At 65.3% G+C, this 20,374-nt stretch overlaps 2 protein-coding genes and 1 long non-coding RNA gene across 13 annotated transcripts in view; 2 read left to right on the top strand and 1 right to left on the bottom strand.

Annotated features, from left to right (window-relative positions):
- The window catches only part of PPP2R3B (protein phosphatase 2 regulatory subunit B''beta), a 41,817-nt gene extending 36,215 nt beyond the window's left edge, over positions 1-5,602 (top strand). For all 4 annotated transcript variants that reach the window (XM_059157753.1, XM_059157751.1, XM_059157752.1 and 1 more), the window contains 3 exons: positions 1,217-1,335; positions 1,405-1,511; positions 4,835-5,602. In XM_059157753.1, the coding sequence (XP_059013736.1) occupies positions 1,217-1,335; positions 1,405-1,511; positions 4,835-4,985 (377 nt within the window). In that variant the 3' untranslated portion in view covers positions 4,986-5,602. The remainder of the gene's footprint in view (positions 1-1,216; positions 1,336-1,404; positions 1,512-4,834) is intronic.
- The window catches only part of LOC131821561 (cohesin subunit SA-2-like), a 49,146-nt gene continuing 34,283 nt past the window's right edge, over positions 5,512-20,374 (bottom strand). For 2 of the 8 annotated variants that reach the window (XM_059157744.1, XM_059157745.1), the window contains exons 18-33: positions 20,226-20,318; positions 20,011-20,100; positions 19,198-19,404; positions 18,275-18,351; positions 17,751-17,838; positions 16,019-16,099; positions 15,241-15,333; positions 14,041-14,203; positions 13,310-13,458; positions 11,697-11,798; positions 9,523-9,674; positions 8,916-9,053; positions 8,378-8,556; positions 8,202-8,307; positions 7,470-7,560; positions 5,512-6,727 (exon numbers count right to left, since the gene is read on the bottom strand). In XM_059157744.1, coding sequence (XP_059013727.1) covers positions 6,713-6,727; positions 7,470-7,560; positions 8,202-8,307; positions 8,378-8,556; positions 8,916-9,053; positions 9,523-9,674; positions 11,697-11,798; positions 13,310-13,458; positions 14,041-14,203; positions 15,241-15,333; positions 16,019-16,099; positions 17,751-17,838; positions 18,275-18,351; positions 19,198-19,404; positions 20,011-20,100; positions 20,226-20,318 — 1,824 coding nt within the window. In that variant the 3' untranslated portion in view covers positions 5,512-6,712. Of the gene's footprint in view, positions 6,728-7,469; positions 7,561-8,201; positions 8,308-8,377; positions 8,557-8,915; positions 9,080-9,522; positions 9,675-11,696; positions 11,799-13,309; positions 13,459-14,040; positions 14,204-15,240; positions 15,334-16,018; positions 16,100-17,750; positions 17,839-18,274; positions 18,352-19,197; positions 19,405-20,010; positions 20,101-20,225; positions 20,319-20,374 lie in introns of those variants that run through there. The other 6 variants (XM_059157746.1, XM_059157747.1, XM_059157748.1 and 3 more) reach the window with 6 other exon arrangements.
- LOC131821566 (uncharacterized) lies at positions 15,545-18,891 on the top strand. The gene is made up of 2 exons (XR_009349944.1): positions 15,545-16,069; positions 17,814-18,891. It is a non-coding gene; the product is annotated as an uncharacterized LOC131821566 (long non-coding RNA).

The following is a 20,374-nucleotide window of genomic DNA, read 5'->3' as shown; positions in this document are numbered from 1 at the left end:
ATGTGAGGGGCACCCCATGTGAGATGTGCTCGTATTCGTGTGAGGGGATCCCCCCGTGTGAGATGTCCCCCTGTGGTACGCCCTCATGTAATGGACACCCCCCCCCCCATGTGATGGGACGTTCTTCCTATAAGATGGGATGCCTCTGTGTGAGGGCACATTTTCCTTGAGGGAGGGGATTCCCTCATATAAGGAGATGTCCCCATGTGAGGTGTGGTACCCCTTGTGAGAGACACCCTTGTGAAGGGACACTCACTCAGGGAATGAACATCCCTGAGTTGGTGGTGGGGGTGATGGGGAGGTTTGGTACCAACCATGTTGTCACAAGACCCCACTCAGGACTGGGTGAGCTGGTGTCAAGTGTGACCTGAGCACCCCTGTTTACCGGCGGTGGTCACTGTTGGGTGTGGAGACAGCACAGTGTGTCCCGGCTGTCTACCTTCCCCTGTCTCCTTCAGGCTCCATGTGTCCTGCCTCGACTCTCACCTGTGCTGAGGGCCCTGTCCTGTTGGGCGAGCACACCGGTCCTGCCAGGGTCAGGAAGGCAGATGTCCCCGACCCCACGTCTCCCTGCCTATGCTTCTTGGATTCCCACCTCAGGGACCTCAATCCCAAGTTCCTGGTGTGGGGCGGTGCCATGGGCACCTTTCCCCTTCTCCTCCCCCTCCTGGGATCCTACCTGGGATCCTCTCGGCACCCCTCAGCTGAGAAGCCTGTGTCCAGGGAGAGGCCAACTGTGGCACAAGGAGGGACTCCAGGACACTTCAGAGGTCAAAGGGACGGAGGGAGACTTTTCCCAAACTGCCATACCTGGATTAGTGTTTCCATGTTGTGGGATGTTGGTCGGGGGATTTATGGTCGCGGAGAGTCGTTCTGGGCCATCACCCCTAGCCGGGGCTCTCCCCCTGGCCTCCTGCCCGCTCAATGATGTGTGCCTGGTGCCCCCTGGTGGTCAGAGACTGTTCCTGCACTCCGCGTCCTTGTCTGTCTTCTGACCCATCCCCGGGCACACGGGACCGACACACCCCCCCCCCCCCCCCCCCCCGCGGCTTCTGGTCCGCACCGCTCCCCGACGGAGCCTCCCGCCCACACAGCAGCCACCTCGTGCGGCCCCCTTAGGCCCAGTTGGGCAGAAAACGTTCTCCGAGCCGCGTCAGACGCCGACTAGCGCGCGTCCGTCTGGGACTAATCGTCTGAACCGGCTCGTGTCCTGCAGGGAAGATCACCCTCCGCGACCTGAAGAGGTGTAAACTCGCCAACGTGTTCTTTGACACCTTCTTCAACATCGAGAAGTACCTCGACCACGAGCAGAAGGAACAGGTCTCCCTGCTCAGGGTGAGTGTGGCGAGGAGCACGTGGGGTGCCGGCCGCGCCTGCACCGCCTCACACACGTGTTTTGTGCAGGAGAGCGACAGCGAAGGCCCTGAGCTGTCCGACTGGGAGAAGTACGCGGCCGAGGAGTACGACATCCTGGTGGCCGAGGAGGCTGCAGGGGAGCCATGGGAGGACGGGTGAGTGTGGCACGGGACACGGGGACGGCCAGGAGGCCTGCAGGTGGGCAGTGGGCGCCTCCCTTCCGCGTCCACTTGACTCCCAGCGGGCTCAGGCCGGAGACGGCGGCTCATGGGGGCTGCCTGCCCGCTTCGTTCGGGCGGCAGAGACGTTCACGAGACCAGTGTGGGTGGCTCTGAGTGGGGAGAAGGTGCTGCTGGTGCCCCAAGTCCTGCAGGAAACCCACACACGCCCGGCCGCCACCTGTGCGTGAGCCTGGTCCCTGAGGGGCTCTGAGAGGCCCCTTCCCGGGGTCCCAGGGGCTGCCGAGCCAGGCCCCGAGCCTGCAGAAACCCCAGAACCCTGGCTGTGAGAGCAGGGGGACCCGGCCCTGGCCTGTCTCGGGGCTCCCCCGGACATGGATTTGGAGGTGCTGCTGCTCCTCTGCCCCCAAGAGTGGGGCCCAAGAGTCCAGCCAGCAGGGCCCCCGGCAGGCCGTGCCGTCGGGCTGCGTGAGGCCTACGGCCCAGAGCCTGGCCCGGCCCCATCCCCCCGCTAACAGCCCTCCTGCCCACGTGCTCCCCCGGGCTCCCTGCCCGCATCATGGCCGGTTCCCCTCTGTCCCAAACCTTGGGTCGCCGGGATCCTGGGACGTCTCACGGCCGGCCCGTTCCTCCCGCTAGCTGTGGGGGATGCTCGCAGCCCAGGGCTGGGTCCTGGAGAGCCCGGCTTGGACGAGGACCCCACAGACCCCCCTGCCCCCCCGCCACGAGTCGCCGCGGCTGGGAACCTCGTCCTCCGTCTTTGCTCAGGAGGCCAATGCAGGAAGCCGGGCCTCGAGGCCCCTTTGCTGCCACCGTCCCCTCCCCGGTGACGGAGTGCATATGGGGGCGGCGGGGCTTCCTGCTCCCAGGCCTGCGGCGCGTCCCGGACCTCGCCCCACTCCGGGCCTGGGCCTTCAGGTGCGTGCACAGGCCTGGGTTCCGCGGTGGGGACTCGGGTGTCCCGCACACTCCTGACGGGCGCTGGTCACACGTGTGTTCTCTGGCGCCAGCGTGGGGGACACGCAGGGTCAGGTGTGTTTGCACACGTGGTACACAGGCCCGGGCTAGGACTGCAGCCCATGGTAGGGCGTCCCGTCCGCCCTCAGGAACGGGACCTCCACGCAGAAGCTCTGGGTTTGGTGGCCCAGGGCTGCCTGCTCAGGGGTCCTGACCACCAGCTCCAAGAGGATCTCAAAACGGCAGGGGACACTTGGAGTGACCCTGGGCCCTCCCCACTCAGGTTCAGGGCAGGGGCTGGGCTGAGCTTCGCCTGGCAGTTGTGGTTTTCATGGACACTGCGGAAGCGGGACCCGCCGTCCCCTCATACAGGCTGTGCCCGCGTAACCTGTCGGCGAGCCGCAGCGGTTGGTGGGCGTGTGGGGGACTCGAGTCCTGGCTGAGCGGCGTCCCGACTCTGGGTGACCCCCCTGCCAGGCCACAGATGTTTGGTGGTTTCTCGTCTGGTTCTGGACAGATGGGAGCCGCCATGAGCCACTCGCACCGTGGTCTCGTGTGGACGTGGGATCTCCCATCTCTGGGCCCCGTGCCCGAGGCCACAGATCACAAGGGGACACTTGTAGACCTTCTGCAGAGCACACGCAGTGACATCCCACTAGCCGTCTTGGGGATGGTCCTCGCTGGTCTGTGTCCTCGCGGTCTGTGTGTGGTGGTTGATGGGTCAGCCGCCCTGGGCGTGACCCCTCGTGCCCATTGTGCGTTTGGGTCCTTGCCGCCATCGGTCCCCCGGGGGTGTGGTGGGTCTTTGTGCTTCTGCGCGATGGACCGCCCGCGCTTCACCGAGGCTTCCGGGCTCCGGGTGCGAGTCCTGTCTGATCCGTGGTTGCTTGGCTTTCCCTCCGCACTTGTGGCCCTGTTTGTTGAGACGCTGCTCACGCAGAGGAGGTTGCAGGACCCCGTCCGCTGCTGCCTCGGACTGTGCCTCTGATGTCCGGGTCACACTGCTGCTTTGCCTGGACCCACGGCGACCTGGCCCACGATTCAGGGCTTCCCGGTCCACGTCCCGGCCTGTGGTCTGTCCTGACTTGCCTTGGGGCCTGAGCGGAGGGTCCAGGTTCCTCCCCTGTTGCTGGGGCTCTGTCTGGGGCGGAAGCACCCACGGGGCCGGCGTGCGTGTTTACGGTGAGGCGTGCGAGTGCGCGGTCTCCCGAACGTACCAGGTCTGCTTGCGTTTCCGCAGGAGCCACGGAAGCCACCTGTGGCTCTCCGGGAGAGGCCCGCGTGCCCAGGGCGGGGTCTCGGGTGGAGGTTGAACGGACTCCCCGGCCCTCCTGGGGGGCTGGCCAGGGGGGTTTTCGGACCTGTCTGTGCTCTTCACTAGCTCACTAGCCACCCCAACTGGGGCTGCGTCTGGGGCTCCGCCGAGACTCGGCAACCCCTGGTCGGATCCCGCTGGCGTTCCTTCTCCGGGTCCTGCCGTCGGTTCCTCGGCCGATACGGCTCATTTCAGGATAAGCTTGTCCATTTGTACAAAACGGCAGGGAAGGTTCGATTTTCCAAAATCCCGCGTGGCGTGGAGATGGCCAGTCTCAAAGGTGTCCTCAGCCACAAGCATGTCTCTGTGCTCGGGTCTCGGGCTCTGTGCCTGGGCCTTTCTGTCCTGGGTCACCTAAGTGCTTCTTGACACGGGGTACGAGAAGGTTTAACCCTGAGGGCGTGGTCGTTCGTGGGAAGTGCGCACTGTCACGGCGTAGGAGTCCGCGGTGCGCACGTGTGTGCCACGCACCTGTCAGCCGCGGGGGCGTTCGCTTCGGCTCCCTGGCACTCTGTGTAGACGGGTGTGTTGCTGGTGAGGACGCGGTCGTGTTCGCCGCCTTGCTTGCAGAACATCCGCTATAGTGCGGGGCGCAAGCAAGCGCGTGTCCTCCTGTGGTCCCCAGTCCTGCACGCAGACGGGTCGTCGCCGACCCCAAGGTCTGACGTCGGCCCAGAACACACACTGCCTCCTGTCCGCTGCCCTTGGCTCCAGCACCTATGGATACAAGGCTCCGGAGGACCAGCCTCCTGCACCCCCGAGAAAGCCCGCTCAGTCTGCAGTCCCGTCCACACACTTGACTTGTGGCCTCGTACCTCGTGGCTCCGCGTCTCGTGCTGGTGTCCAGGGAATACTGGCCTCCGAGTGCAGGCACGCTGTCCCTCCTCGCTTCAGGAGGAAGGAACCCACCAGGGACCGCTCCGGGCCTGGGGCTCCCACGCCGTAAGCTCCCAGCCGTCTGGAGGCTGCCGGCAGCATCTGCCCTGGCCAGGACGACCCCTCTGTGCTCACTCTGCGCTCCTTGCAGGTACGAAGCTGAGCCCAGCCCCGTGGACCAGAAGCTGGGCTCCCTGAGGTCTCCGCTGGCCCAGAGACCCTTCTTCGAGGCACCGTCCACCCTGGGCACGGTCGACCTGTACGAGTACGCGTGTGAGGACGACGACCTGCCGCCCTCCTGACCTGGGCCCAGATGTGGACGCAGAGCCGCCATCGTGTAAAGAACAGAACCGTTTGATCGTTGAGCTTTTATAGAAAATGGAGTGATTTGTATGGGATGAAGAGCTTTTATTTATCCAACACGGAGCCGGTCCGGTGGTCACTGAGCGCGTTTCCCTGCATGCCGGGCAGAAGCTGCCGTCCGTCCGGAAGCCCCTGGCTGGGCCCGGCGGGGAGAGACGTGCCGAGTAGGTCCCGAGTGCCGGTGTCTGGAGACTCACCGGCTCGGCCGACCGTCTCCTCGGAGGGGAGCTGCTGCTGCAGAGGGACAGCCCCGGGGGCGTGAGCCGTGCACCGACCCGTGCACCGGGTGTCGGACGGTCCTGCGCCGTTCTCACGCGTTGGTCAGGAACATTCCAGGGGCCCCGGGACCTTCCGTTCGTCCACAGGCGTGTCTCCGGGCGCCGCCCCACCGCAGCCCTGCACACGGGGTACGGGACGCAGCACGTCTCGTCGTACTTACATTTTCATGTCAATGTACAAAACGTGTAAAGTTAACTTTTATTTGGTGTGTGTAGCAGTTTAAAAACGTTTTACGAGCTCACGTCTGTATTTTCGAATAAAGAATTTAAGGATTTTCTGTGAGGGGCTTGGCTCGCCCGGCCCACGACACAGACACGCACACAGAGATCACAAATGGCACAGATGCCAGGCAGGGACACTACTGGGGACAGACGGCAGCAACACCACGGGAGACCATGCCGTGCGCACGGCTCTGGGGCGCGGCAAGTCCAGCCGAGGGTCACGGGCCGTGGGGCCCGGAGCGTCTGGCAGGGTGGCCCTCCTGCAGAGCCCTGCCCACGGGCAACCCGTGTTCTCGAGGCCACCATCAAGGGCTCTGCTTCCCCACAGCAGCTGCCCCGGTCCCGGGGAGGGGACAGCCAGAGGCACGGGTGTCCCTCCTGGACGGCAACGCGCCAGGCCCAGGCCTGCACAGGCCTGAGCTCCCCAGGCCGGGATCTACACAGAACAGGTCTATACAGGGTCCCCCAGGCCCGAGCTCCTGGGCCCGTTCTTGCCTGTGCATGACCGGCAGGAGTCCTCCCCGCAGCCCGGCCTCTCTCCGTGTCCACTCGGGGCGTCCCCCTCCACACCATGGCCCAGAGAGCTCTGGTTTGGCACCGACACGGGATCGGAGGTACGGGGCCCCCCTGCATGTCGGGGATCGGCGGCCAACGCGCGTCCCACCCCAGCCCGCCCAGACGCAGCCAGTTTGTCCGCAGCGCCGGAGTGGAGCTGACCACCGGCCACGGGCTCTCGGCACCTGACGCCGGGAATTACCCAGCCGCGGGGTCCTGAGCCGGGGAAGGAAGAGCTGTCGGCCCGGCCAGACCCACGCCATGCAGGAGCACGCCCGCCAAGGGGGCCGGCACCATGGTCCACAGCAGGGGAGTCAGATTCCGGGACCTTCCAGCCAAGCACAGTGGTTGTCAGAGAAGCCGCAGGCAGGTAGGCACCTGGTGGGTTGGGGGGGGGGGGGGCACCCCGGGGGGGGGGGGCGTACAGTCATGTGACCCTCCTCACACGCGGCCGGAGTGAGCAGGTGCGGGAGGCAGGGGTCACTGCTGTCTGGAGCCCTGGGGGCCTGGGTCAGCCCCACACCTGGACGTCACGGGCTCCCCAAGCCCAGGACCAGAAGTCAACGACCGAGGAGGAACTTGAAACTGCTGACGGAGTCCCACAGGGCTCTTCAGTCCGACGCGCCCTGGGGACGGAGAGGACGACGCTGAGAACCACAGACACGCGGACGGAGAGGTGGACAGTGGTGCACACTGTGGCCAGGCTGGTCACTCAGCATGGGGTGGGAACACTGAGTGGGCTGGGCAGTGGACGGAGGGCACCAGAGCTTGGCCAGGACGCGGGTGGGCGGGGAACACGGCCTTCTGCTGCCTGGGACCCCAGGCTGGCTCATGGACCCTGGCCCCAGGTGTCCATGGCGGGGACAGGGCTGTCCACACGAGGCTGCCGTGCCAGAGTGACGCTCTGAGGGCCACGCTAGACCCGCAGATCCTGGAGGCCCGACTTGGAGGCCAACAGGCAGGAGTCAGATGCCAAGGACCCCAGGGCACCCTAAAACCCAGTGTCCTCGGCCAAGCAGACCAGGGGATGGGCACCACACCCAGCCTCAGGGCCCCAGCTCACTGCAGGAGCCTTGTGCAGACGCAGCCGGGCACCTGGGACAGCTCAGGGCCCAGCCTTGTCGCGACCCAGTAGTCTCAGAGGGTCCACAGGCCACACACTGGCTGAGCAATCCCCCCACCCCCTGGACGTGCGGACGGACCTGCCTCCACCCCCACTGGGCACAGAGGCCAGTGTCACCCGGGAAATCCATCAGATGGGATGTCCTGCCCCTACACCACCCTGAGAAGCGTGGGCCATGGCACGAACGGCGGGCCCGGGCCAGCACCCCCACGTGGCCACCACCCACAGCCCTAGCCCGCACCAACCTCGTGGACGGAGATGCCCTCCACGTCCACGTCTTCGTTGGACGAGTTCTCAGAGTCCTCCGATGACAGGAAGTCGACATCGAAGACGTCCCTGCCGGAGACCAAGGGTGGCTGCTTGCCAGGGAGGCCGAGAGAGGGCCCCAGGCCATGGCAGGAGGCCGTGCGAGCCCAAGCCCTGGAGGGAACAAGTGCGCACGGCCCCAGAACACACAAGACGCGGAGAGACGTGGACGGGGAACAGCCCTAAGTCATGGCAACCAGTACCACCTCCAACACGGCCGCATCCCAGCCTGTGCCATGGACAGTCGTGGGCAGTCGTGGACTGTGCTGGGCAGTTGGTGGGGGGAGACGAGACGAGTCCCTGGCTCCACCCTAGAGCACGACCTTACAGGACAGCAGTCTCTGCACGTGTGCCAGACACAACCCTCTGCCCGCCTCTGACCCGCGTGCACTCACGCCATTGCCTCAGACCCATGCGGACCGCCCCCCCTTCAGACCAGCCCCGTCCCTGCCTCGGACCCGAGCGGGTCACCACCTCAGACGCACGCAGGACCACGTCCCAGCCTCAGAACCACGTGGGACCCCATCAGACCAGCATCCCGTCACGGCCATCCCAAGGCTCTGCTCTGGAGAAACTCGTAAGGCTGACCCGGAAACCAGGCAGGCAGAGGCCTCACGGGCTGCCCGCCGACGGCAGACCCCTGCACCCAGCCTGGAGTTCGAGGGCCTCACCTCTTGGACTTCTGGCCCTTGGAGGAATTTCTCGGCTCTCTGTCCCCCGCACTGCAGCTGGCCAGGGTGTCTGGTGTCCAGGTGGAGCACGTCCCCACGGGCAACTCTGCGGTGCCGGGAGCGGTCAGCCACGGGGCCCAAGGGCCACCCCTCCCGACCCCCGACACCCTCCCCACCTTGGGGCCGCTTGCTGTCTTTGCAGATGGCGTCAAACGGGTTGGCGGCGGGCTCGTCCTCCCCCTGGGCCACGTAGTCTGTCCTTATCAGGGACTTGCGATAGACAAGCATGGGGTTCATGTCCCCTTCCCCAAACACTGGCAGGCCCTCGGGGATGGAGTCCTGGAAGTGGGTGAGTCTGCGGGCAAGGGAGTACAAGGCAGGGGGAGTCAGAGGAGACCCAGCCCAGATCCCCAGGAACCCATGGCCGCTGGCCCCCATGTTCAGGCTGAGGGCTGAGACCCAAGGAACCGTGCTAGAGGAGCGCCACCTGGTGGCCACAGTCAGTGCTGCAGCCCAGAGCCCAGCACCCCCTAGGACCCCAGACGGCGGCCCTGGTCAGTGCAAGGGCCCAGACAGCAGCCCTCACGCAGCAGAGAGCCTTCTGGTTTCCGCGTCCCCCGCCCCACCGAGCCACAGTCTGTGTTTCCAGCCCCAGAGCCCATCCCCCCGCCCACCGCCCAGGGGTCCCACATCCGGGGGTACTGGGGCACTCACGCGGCTTGTCGCTCTGCAGGGGGGATCTTGCAGGAGAACTCGGCCAGAACCAGCAGGAAGCTGAGGTTGGGGAACCTCTGCCGGGCCTCCTCCTCTTCAGGCACGGGGGACTCGGAAAAGGCAAACGCCAGCCCACGCCTGGGGACAGGGTGTGCAGTGGGGAGCTGGGGCGACGGGCAGAGGCAGACAGGGAGCGGCTGGGGTGTCAAGTGGGGCTCACACGGGAAGTGGAAAGGTGCGGTCAGGTGAGGCTCAGGGCGCCAGGTGGGACTAAGCTGAAGGATGGGGGCAAAACTGAGGAGCACAGAGTCAGGTGGGGTCAGATCATCGGGGACGGGGTCACAGCAGGGAGCACATCAGGTGGGGTCAGACCGGGGACAGGGTCACAGCAGGGAGCACAGAGTCAGGTGGGGTCAGACCGGGGACAGGGTCATAGCAGGGAGCACAACATTAGGTGGGGTCAGCCTGGGGAACGGGGTCACAGCAGGGAGCACAGAGTCAGGTGGGGTCAGATGGGGGATGGGGTCAGACTGGGGAGCACAGTGTCAGGTGAGGTCAGGGCTGGGGTGCGTAGGGTGTTGTCACAGCACCCCGTACCAGCAGGTACCTGTGGATCAGGTGGGCTGCGTCACGGGCACGGTCAAAGCCGAGGGTGAGCGCAAAGCGGCGTGCCAACAGCCGGATGGAGTAGAAGGGGCCGCAGATGAACTCGATGGGGTCGTAGCCCATGCCATACGTGTCCACGTGCTTCTGGAATAGCTGTAGGAGCACAGGGGCCGTGGGGTCAGGGCCACCAGGGGCATGTCCCATGGACCGAGGTTCAGTCTCCCTCTACCTCCCACCACCCCCCAGAGGTAAAACAGCACAGAGAAGGGACAAGTTCCCGGAGCACAGGGCCACCGGCCGATGACATCCACGGGGGACAGGGCAGGGGTCCTTGGACAGCCACCTTGAGGCCGGGATGCCGGGGAGCAGGGAGCAGGTGGCACAGACCAGGACGCGCCCACGAGCCAGGAGCCTGCAAACGTCCCACCTGGTCAGCCACAGCTCCTGTGTGTCAGATGCAACAGAAAAACCACGAGGGGGACGGCGCTCCTGATTTACAGGGAAAGCACACACTGAATGGGACCCAAGGGGGCCTGATATGACAGGAAGGTGCCCCTGACGTGCCTTGCGCTCTGGGGAATCGGGGTCACCTCCGCGTCGTACACGCAGACCCGTTCTTGGGCCAGGAGGAAGGAGGCCGTTTCCAAAGGAACAGAAAATAGCAGGAAACAGTCCAACCTAAAGGCAGACCTCAGTGTGGGGGCCAAGAGTGTGCATGGCCTGTGGAATCAGGACCAAGAAGCCGTGTTCCAGGAAAACCGCGGGACAGAGAGGGTCTGGCAAGTGTCTGCGGAGAGGCCTGCCCACCGCACCACAGGCAGAATGGCCCAAGGACCAGGAACCCACAGTGGCAGCGGAGATGCCCGATCCCGGCCCTTCCTGACACACCCACGGAGGCTCAGCTCCCCAGAGAGAAATGAGTCCACGGCGCCCATGGCACCACGGACACTGGCAACGGTCAGCCGTGGAGGGAGCCGTGACCAGCACTGAGGACCAAAAGCAGGCCTTGCAAAGAGCTCAAGCCCGTGGGCAGCCCCAGACTCCGTGCACAAAGCCAGGATCGGGCAGAGAAGGGACAGAAGCCATTGAGTCCCGAGTTGCTGCTGCCACGGAACTCCACACGGCCTCGGCGAGAACTCCCCACACGTGGATGGAAACCCCCAACACAGGCAGACACACTCGTCTGGCAGCAGAGCAGAGCACGGAACAAGCCACGTGTCCAGTCGTGGTTCCACGGATCTCGGTGAACCAGCTGCCACGGGGATGGAAGGACCAGAGTCCGACACGGGACACGCACTTACACGGTTTTGTGACAGACTGACGTGGAGAAGACAGACGCCTACCCTCAGATCAATGGATGGTGCGGGGTGGACACCGCCCTGAGGGTCAGTGGGTGGGGGACGGGGACGCCCACCCTGAGAGTCGGGGACAACCCGAGTCACCATCAGGAGACCTAGCTCACTGTGCAAGAAGACACCTGAAGGCCTCCAGGGGACAGTCCAGCCTGATGCTGGAGCCCGGCCGCTCCGTGCACAAGAGGACGGAGGGACACCCCGTCCACCTAAGCAGCCTTGGACACATACCACGAGCTGCCGTGTGTCCCCACAACACACCCCTGACCACATCCAGTTCCAGGCCAGCAGGGAACCCATCCCAACAGTGCCGTCACCGGGCGGTGGGCAGAGCACAGAAGCCAGCTGTGCAGGACTGAACGTCCGTGGGCTCTGCCCCCAAAGTCCATAGGTGTACGCCGGGCCTCCTGGGGGCTGCTGGGGTGGTGGGGGCCGAAAAGGCCAGCATGGCAGGGCCCCCAACGGTGAGGTCTCGTCCTCATACACGTCCAGAGAGAGGTTCTTGTGTTTCACCTGTGGTTACATGAGGACCCGGCAGGGGGGCCATCTGTGACCCTCTAAAGGTCTCCCCAGAACCTGAGCCCACTAGGAGGCAGCTGTGGGGCCGTAGCCTCCAGCCTCGGGAGGCGTCAGGGTCTGACCGGCCCGCCACCGCGAGCGGGAGTGCAGGGCTCCCGAGGAGTGGGCAGTGAGGCCCAGCAAGACCCGTGCCTGGCGTGTCCCCAAGCGGGCATGCCCCCCAGGGCTGGGCGACGCACTGCGGCCCGGAGCCGTGGGGACCGGTCCCAGGACGCCGTGGGCCCTTCTGGGAGAGTCCACTCACCTGCTGCAGACACAGGAGCAGGGACAGCGCGTTGCGAAGTCTGTCGTTCTGCCTCGTCCGGGTCATGGTCTCCTTGATGATGTCCCCGAAGTGATGGTAGTGCTGTGAGCGGGAGGAAAGGACCGTCACCATGGAGCCAACGGACGCACCAACCCCTTCCTATGCCGCCTTCCCAAGTTGCAGACTATGGACAGCCATACAGCTCAGTCCCCGTGTCTGTGTCCCGGGAAGTTCACACACGTGGATCCTCCGAGCACTCAGCACCAGCCGGGGCCGGGGCCGGCAGGGAGGGCACATCCCATGGACCCGGGGAAGCTGGGGCCATCAGGCTTCCCAGACCAGGGCCCGGCTGTGCCCCCAGCGCTGGCTGGTCCTGTCCCTCAGGAGCACTCCTTCCACAGGGAGGGCAGGGCGCCCTGGGGAGCCACGGGCCGGGAGCCAGGGAGCCGAGCCTCTCAGAGCCACGCCGACCTGCCCGGGCCAGCGTGGAAGCAGCCCAAATCCAAACGTGCGACGACAGTCAGCCGCCGACACGGCCCCCGGGACACAGGGAGGCTCAGCACGTTAAGAGGTTAAGTCTCGGGAGAGGAGAGCTCCGCCCAACACACCGGAGGCAAGGGAAGACCCAGGCCAGACTGTCCTGACGGCCCACGGCACAGAGCTCAGGACCACGTGAGCTTCAAACAGGGAAAAGAGAACCATCGCCGCGTAAATAAAACTCAGAATGAAAAAGTCATCAAAGGAACGTTTTCCCACAAATAACAAAGAGCCCATGTCTCCATCTCATTACAAGACGCCAAAAGAAGATCTTGAAACGACAATTTCTACGAATGTGACAATGACTGAATCCATCCATCCCCCACCCACCACCCACCTGTTCGCTCATCCGTCCATGCATCCACCTGGGCCACGCATCCATCCACCGACCCATCCATCTACCCGTCCACTCATCCACCCAACCGTCCATCAGTCCATCCAACCATCCATCTACCCAACCGTCCATCCGTCCATCCAACCATCCATCTACCCAACCTTCCATCCGTCCACACATCCATCTGTCTGTCTGTCCATCGACACATCCGTTCATCCACCCATCCGTCCATGCAGTCATCCCTTCAGCCATCCATTCGCTCATGGAAACTTCTGGGCCTCCTTCAAGGCCAGGCCCTGAGGATCATCACTCGGGGCCCATCAAGGATCAAGTCGCGGCCCTCACGCGGCTCACGTCCCATCTCGGTGGCCACGAAAGAACGGAATGAGAGCAGCGACGGTTCACCGGACAAGACCGCAGAGTTTGAAAAGACAAGAAGTGAGGTCCCAAAGGAAGATACTTTCCGGGAGTCAGGTCTGGGGAGAGGCGTGAGGGATAGAAAAAGGCTGAGGAGACGCTCCCAGGAAAGCCGCCCACGCACGCACACAGGTGGGCTCACCCACGGGAGCGGTCGGAGGAAACGGGGGGACGGGTGAACGGCAGTGAGTCCGTAAGTCCGGGCACGTTCCACTCCTGTCCTCTGTTTTGGAATCTTTCTACCCCAATTCCGTGTCTTACACAGGAGAGCAGTGGGCGGGGGAGGGTGAGCTCGGGCCGCGGGGCGGGAGAGCCGGGCAGAGACCTTCAGGTAGAACTGGTAGATGTCGGCGGCCGCGCTCATCTCCAGCACGTTGCAGACGACGAGCTTACAGAACACGGCCAGCATGTTTCTCCGGTGGAACAGCTCGTGCAGCTCGTCCGCGTCCTCCTCTTTGTAAACTCTGCCGGGCCCTGCCGAGACAGCCGGCCTCTGCCGTGTCTTCCTGTGCCCGCCCGGCCCTCGCGCAGCCGTGGGGCGGGCGGGGACACGGTCCCGGGGGGCTTAGGGGTGCCAGCGTTGTCTCCGTGTACCGCTGCCGGGACGGCAGTGGCTCAGAACCACCACCGGACGTGCAGACCCCCAGAGCGCAGGCCCAGGGCCACAGAGGAAGCACGTAGTGTCACGGGGTCCCCGTGTTCCCAGGTCTTGACCACCTGGCCAGGGCTCCCCCACTCTTCGTGGCAGCACGAACCAAGAACACACGTGCCCGGGAAATGCGGCTCCAGGCCCCGGCGCGCTCGAGCCCCCGACGAGGCTCGTCCATCTCCCACCCTGAGTCTGCACAGGCCCTCCTACCCCCCGGGCTGTTCCAACTGTCCCCAACCCCCGAGGTCCCCCCGCGGTCCCCCCTACCGTTCTACCGCAGCCCCCCGCCCCCCGGCCCAAGGCCGTGCCCTACCCTTACCGCCCCGACCACCTCCTGCCCCCGGCCGCCCCACCTGGACCCACTCCAGGTCTCCTCCGTCCCTGCCCCAAGTTCCCGGGAGGCTGACCTGCAGCTCCGGCCTCCTCCAGGAACACGTGCTCCTTGACGAAGGTGAGGAGCTTGCACTGCAGGACGTGGTCGGGGACGAAGAACAGCAGCCCCAGGCCCGTGTCCTCCTCAGGGCCCTGGTGGCTGAGGATGAGGAGCAGGTCACACAGCAGGATGAAGGCCTGAAGGGGGCGAGGGGCTGCGGCGTGATGGGGCACCGGCAGGGACAGGCAACCACCCTCCCAGGGACGGGCCCTGACTAGCGCCCGCAGCCGCCCAGGCCAAGTCACGGCTGGATGAGAGCCGCGGGGCAGGGAGGGGCCCCCAAAGACATGCGCCACGGAACCCCAGGCCGCGAGCGGAACCCCAGAGACAGTCGACACGCGGGCGACACCACCACGGACAACGCCTCACAGCAGCACACGACACACACGCTGAACGCAAACGTCCCCGACACCCGGGCGGCACCGCGGCACAGGCCGCGGCCGGGACCAGAGCCATCCTGGCGGGAAACCGCGGACACGGGATTGTGACCGGCAGCGGGGAGGGTCTCGGGGCAGAGCTCAGGCCCGGGAAAGGAGCCGCACACTCAACCTCCTCAGTCGGCCGCGAGTCCGACGAGGACGGGGTGTTACGTAAGGTAGCGGGAGAGGAAATTCGGGAATTCGGAAAATTCACACGCGCGCGGGAAGAACGCAGGAGCCCTGGCGCGGAAGGCAGGAAGCGGGCGCCTGCGTCCAGCGTCCAGAAGCGCTGAGAACAGTTTCCCCGCAGACCGGAGACGGCCCTGAAGGTTCCGTGTGCGGCAACCTCTGACACGGCGGTCGGGAGCGGACACCCGCATGTCCACCACCGCGGCACGCGGCCCGGATCGCGGGAGCGACCAGCAGACGGGTGCGCTGGTACGAACGGGCCGTGCGCGCGGGCTCCCGTGTCCCGGGGCCGTGCGCGGGCTCTGGGCTCCCGCAAACCCGGGCGAGCCGACAGGTTCACAGACGTAAGGTGCTCACACGACGCGACGATGGCCTCCCTCAAGCCCTCCCCTCATCGTTCAAGAACAAACGTCCTCATACGAGACACACACGGAGAGCCGGAACCAGCGTCGCAGAAAAGCCTAACTGCCCTGACGCGCCCCAGCCCACGCCCCGGGCCTGGCTGACGCCCCCTCCTGCTCCGCCAGCCCCGGCCGCACCGGCGAGCTTCGGAGGGACGCACGCACCTTCTCGCTCAGCACCTTGCTCTGGTGGTTCAGGTACACGCGGCACACCAGGCAGAACCTCAGCAGCCTCTTCCTCAAGTCCAGGAGCGCCTCCTGCCAGCGGACAGCGGGCGAGCAGGTGCCCCGTCAGCGGAGCCCCAGCGCCAGCGCCACGGACCTGCCGGCGTCAGGTACGTCCCCGCGCCGATCAACCGCCGTCCTCGCCCTCGCGTCCGCCTCCCCGTCCCCCCCCCCCCCGCCTCCCCATCCCCCTCGTCATCCCCTCCGTCCCTCGTCTTCAGCCTCAGGTCCCCTTTTCCCGTCTCCCTGCCCTCCCCCATCTTGACCCCGTGGCCCCTCCCCATCCCCCGCGCCCCCCTCTCCGCATCTCCGTCACCCCCCACACCACATTCTCCCCACACGGCTCCAAACTTCCTCCCAAGGAACTCAGGCCTGCGGGTTTCCGAGAAACCGTAAATATAACCCCAAAGTGTGGCTGGCTCCCAACGAAGGGACGGGCCAGCAGCCGAGGAAGGACAAGGGTCTCCCCCGGCGCGCACAGGAGCGGGTCCTCAGATCATCTGAGCCGCGCTCCCCACGGCGGGCGGGCGGGCAGGCCGGGTGGCGGTGCCAGCCCAGCCCCAAGTCAGCTCTCACGTCGGAGTCCAGGAGCCCAGGCGGACCCCCGGATGACCGACGCCTGTCACGGCGGCAGAGCTGGCTCCACCCCGCTCCATCCTTCCCTCCTCACAGACGACTGCGGACCACGCGCCTGACCTCCCCCGCACCCCTCACCCACCTGGGGCGGCAGCCGGTCGGTGGCGGCGACGATCTGCCACAGGAGCGCATAGTAGGTGCACTGCAGGGCACAGTGCACAACCTGTGGGGCGCAGGGCCTGTCATGGAGGCGGGGATGTGGATGGGACACCCACCCAGGGGACACTCCTTAGCAGAGAACCCTGAGACCCAGTACCTGCCCCTCCCCCACTCGGGGCCTTTTCCCTGAGCGGGACCCTTCTTTCCCTTCAGGATCCTCTCCCCCTCCATCAGGACACTCCCCAGGTCCCGTTCCCCCCAGGATCTGCCCCCCACTCAGGACCCTACGCCCCCCCCAAGAACCCTCTCTCTCCAAGATCCTTCTCCACCAAGAATCTGCCCCACACCCCCCTGGAACCTTTCTCTCCCCTCAGGACCATTCCTCTCCTCAGGATCCTTCTCCCCACTAAGGACCCTCCACGCCAGCCCCCATGCTTCCCTTCCCTCTCCTCAGGACCCTCCCCTCCCCATGCTTCGCTCCCCTCATGACAGGTCTCTTCCCTAGGACCCTCGCCCATGCTGCCCTCCCTTCAGGACCCTCCACCTCCATTCTTCCCTCCCCTCAGGACCCTTCTCTCCCATCAGAACTCATCCCCCCCCCCATGCTCCTCTCCACTCAGGACCCCTCCGTCTCCTCAGGACCATCGTCCCCCCCATGCTTCCCTTTCCTCAGGACCTTCTCTCCCCTCAGGCCTGTCCCCCACCATGCTTCCTTCCCCTCAGAACCCTTCCTTTACCTCAGGACCCACCCATGCCTCCCACCCCTCATGACTCTTCTGTCTATTCACGAGCCCCCCATACTTCCCTCAGGACGTATCTCCCCTCAGTGAACCACCCCATGCTTCTCTCCTCTCAGGACACACCCTGGCTATACTTCCCTCCCCTTGAAACCCTTCTCTACCCTCAGGACACTCCCCCTACGCTTCCCTCCCCTCAGAACACTTCTCTTCCCTTAGGACACTCCCCTATGCTCCCCTCCCCTCAGGACTCTTCACTCTCCTCAGAACCATTCCCTCCCCCATGCTTCCTTTCCCTCACGACCTTCTCTCCCCTCAGGTCTGTCCCACACCATGCCTCCCTCCCCTCAGAACCCTTCCTTTTCGTCAGGAACCCCCCCATGCTTCCCTCCCCTTTAGATACTTTTATCTCATCAGAACTTATCCCCCCCATGCTTCCCTCTCCTCAGGACCCTTCTCTCCTCCCGGAACCTGCCCCCCTCATGCTTCCCTCCCCTGCAGGACCTACCCCCGACTAAGCTTCCCTCCACTCAGGACCCTTCTCTCTCCTCAGGACCCTCCCCGTCATGCCTCCCTCCCCTTAGGACCTTACCCTCTCAGAACCATCCCCTCCCCCATGCTTCCTTTCCCTCAGGACCTTCTCTCCCTCCAGTCTGTCGCACACCATGCCTCCCTCCCCTCAGAACCCTTCCTTTTCCTCAGCCCCCCCCCCGCTTCCCTCCCATTAGATACTTTTCTCCCATCAGAACTTATCCCCCCCCCATGCTTCCCCCTCCTCAGGACCCCTGATTCTTGCCTCCCCTCAGGACCCTTCTCTCCTCCTGGAACCTGCTGTCCCCCCCTTGCTTCCCTCCCCTTAGGACCCTTCTCTCTCCTTAAGACCCTCCCCCCCATGCATTCCTTCCCACAAGACCCTTCCCTCCCCAGAACCCACCCCTGCCCCCCGACAAGGACTCACCCGACTCCCTCCGCCCTCACCTCAGTGGGCAGGCTGCCCTGGTGCCGGCGGAACGTCAGCAGGCTGTCCATCTTCTCATACAGATTCCAGCTGCTCAGGTCGTGTGCACTGGCCAGAAACGCACACGAGGATTTACAGCTCAGCCCCACCAGGAGCTCCGCCGTTCCCCAGGTGAGCCGCGAACACTGGTCAGTAGGTCTCAGAGCTGAGGGATCACCTCCCGGCTGACTGAGGGGCCACCAAGCCCAGGTGGCCCAGCTGGGCTCCCTCAGGATGATGTCCAGCACCCGCCTGGTGAGGCCTTCCCCACTCCTGGGGACGCAGCTCAGAGCCCCCGATGGGCAGGATGGGCTCCCAGGTGGCCCAGAGCCACCAGGCACACCCACAGGACACCCGCACAAAGGTCTGAGTCCTCCCCACCTCACCTGGGACACGGGGACATTCGTCTGAGTAAGGCAGCAGGCACATGGCTTGGGGGTCATTCCCAAGGGAACGAACCCAAGGGGTTGTTCCCCCGAGGGAACAGGCGCGCTGCCCCCCTCACCTGTAGAAGGCAGCCAGTCTCCGCAGCGTGGAGCAGATCCGCCCCATCTCACCGTGTCCAAGGAACAGGCCCTGCTTCTACACAGTGGGGAGAGAGCAGAGGGGGTGGTGGCGGGACACGCAGGTTCCAGGGGGGCTTCCCCAGGGCACCGGACCAGCTTCGAGCCAGGCCCGTGTTCCTGCCTGCTCTGTCCCCAACTTTCCGGTGGGCAGCTCTTTGAGATCTCCAAAGGGAAACAGTGCCCCGGGCCATTCTGAGTCCAGCTCTGCAGGAAACGAAGGGGACCAGAGGACACCCCCAAAGACGCGTAGGCTGCAGAACAAGGACGTCGGGATCTGCGACCTCCCACCTCCACACACTTGCCTCACATCCCTGCCAAGAACCTGCCACAGGGAATACGCTTCTCCCTTGACAGCGGAGAGAACAGACACAGGTGCGTCGCTGACCTGCGGCACCCCACAATCGCGGCAGGCCCAGGTTCAAGAGCAACCTGGAGTCCTGCCTGTGGAAACAAGCAGAGCGTCACAAGCAAGGTGCCTCAGTCAGGGCCGGACGCCAGGCCCACAGGCCACACGGCCCTCAGCCCGTCTGTGTCAATAAAGTTTTACTGGAACGTGGCCCAGGGACGCGCTGTGTCTGTTGCTCTCGGACCACCGGCCAAGTACAGGAGGGCCCACCAGGCCAAACGTGTTTACGACACGGCTCTTCACAGACACCATCTGCCCGTCAAGTGCAGACCGGGCAGCGCCTCTGGCAGGCTGGTCTTCCGGGGGCTTATGGGGCTCCCGCGGAGAGCAGTGGAATCCTTAGCCACCCGCCCGCGCATGTTCCCCCTCCCGTCACAGGGCCAGCGAGACCAGCTGGGGCTCCCACAGAGAACCCCACGCCCGCGTCCACCCCTGTGACCGACCCCCGGCCTGCACCTCGTGTTGGATGAACACGTCCAGCAGCGGGGTGAGCGCGTCCACCAGCATGTCCACCAGCCGGCTGCAGGCGGGGGCGGCCTGGCCGTGCGCGGAGCGCCCCTCATCGCAGTACGTGCCGTAGGCGCGGGCGCAGGCCTCCAGCACCGCCACGTCCGAGTGCCGCTGCACCAGGCAGTCCAGCTCCAGCAGCGCCGCGTCCAGGTACTGCAGGGGGGCCGAGGGGACAAAAGACCCGGTCGGGGGGCACGATGCGGGGTGGTGAGAAGAGGTCGGGGGTTGTGACCTCGAGAAGGAAAGGTCAGGAGATGGGCAGGAGGTCAGGTGGGTCGGGGGTTGAGAGAAAAGGTCACGAGCATGAGGAAGAAAGGTCGGAGGTCGTCGCGGGAACCGCCAGGAGTCACAGGGTTGAGAGACGATAAAGGGTCCGGGAAACGGTGATCAGGGGTCAGTGGGGGGCAGGGATCGTACGGGTCAGGGGAAAGGTCAGGGTGGCGTGAAAGGCCCCGGGGTTTGGGAGAAGATCCATCCGGGCGAGCGGAGCAGCTGCCGTGCAGGGAGGGGGCACGGCGACAGGAGGAAGAGGTCAGAGACCTGCAAGCACGGGGGTCTAGACCCTGTCGCAAGAGCGCGTGATGGCCCAGACCCGCAGGGCGGAGAGCAGGACAGCAGCCCGACGCCTGAAACTCCAGGGAGATGGCGCGTGGCCCCCACGCCGGGACCCCGACAAGGGGTGGGACGGGGGCCCTGAGGAGGAGGGGTGCGGCCCCGCACGTGGAGTTCAGGGAGCAGGAGCGGAGTCCTGCGACGTACCGAGCCCAGGCCGTCCGTGTCGTACACGTCCAGGTTGCAATACTGTGGGATCTGCAGGAGGGGGGTCACCTTCTCTTTGTCCGCTGCAAACTGCCCAGAGAGCAGGCGTGAAGCGGAGCCCCCCGGGCCTCCCCTCGCCTCTGCAGCCTCCTGGCCTGCCCTGGAGCTCCCCCAGCCTCCCCGGGCTCTCAGCCTCGGCCCTTCCCGCTCGGCACCTTGGAGAGCAGCCGGGGCAGCACCTTGGCCAAGTGTCGGCTCATGTTGGCGTGCTCACGCCAGCGGCGGGTCCCGTCCACCTCCCGGGTGGCCTGCAGGCAGAGCATGCGTGGCCTGAGCCCACGACGGACCCACGTGAGTCCCACGG

The sequence above is a fragment of the Mustela lutreola genome, chromosome X (genome assembly GCF_030435805.1).
Source record: "Mustela lutreola isolate mMusLut2 chromosome X, mMusLut2.pri, whole genome shotgun sequence".
NCBI classification, from domain to species: Eukaryota; Metazoa; Chordata; class Mammalia; order Carnivora; family Mustelidae; genus Mustela; species Mustela lutreola.
Note: the sequence above shows the minus strand (reverse complement) of the source record. Positions and strands in the feature narration are given on the sequence as shown.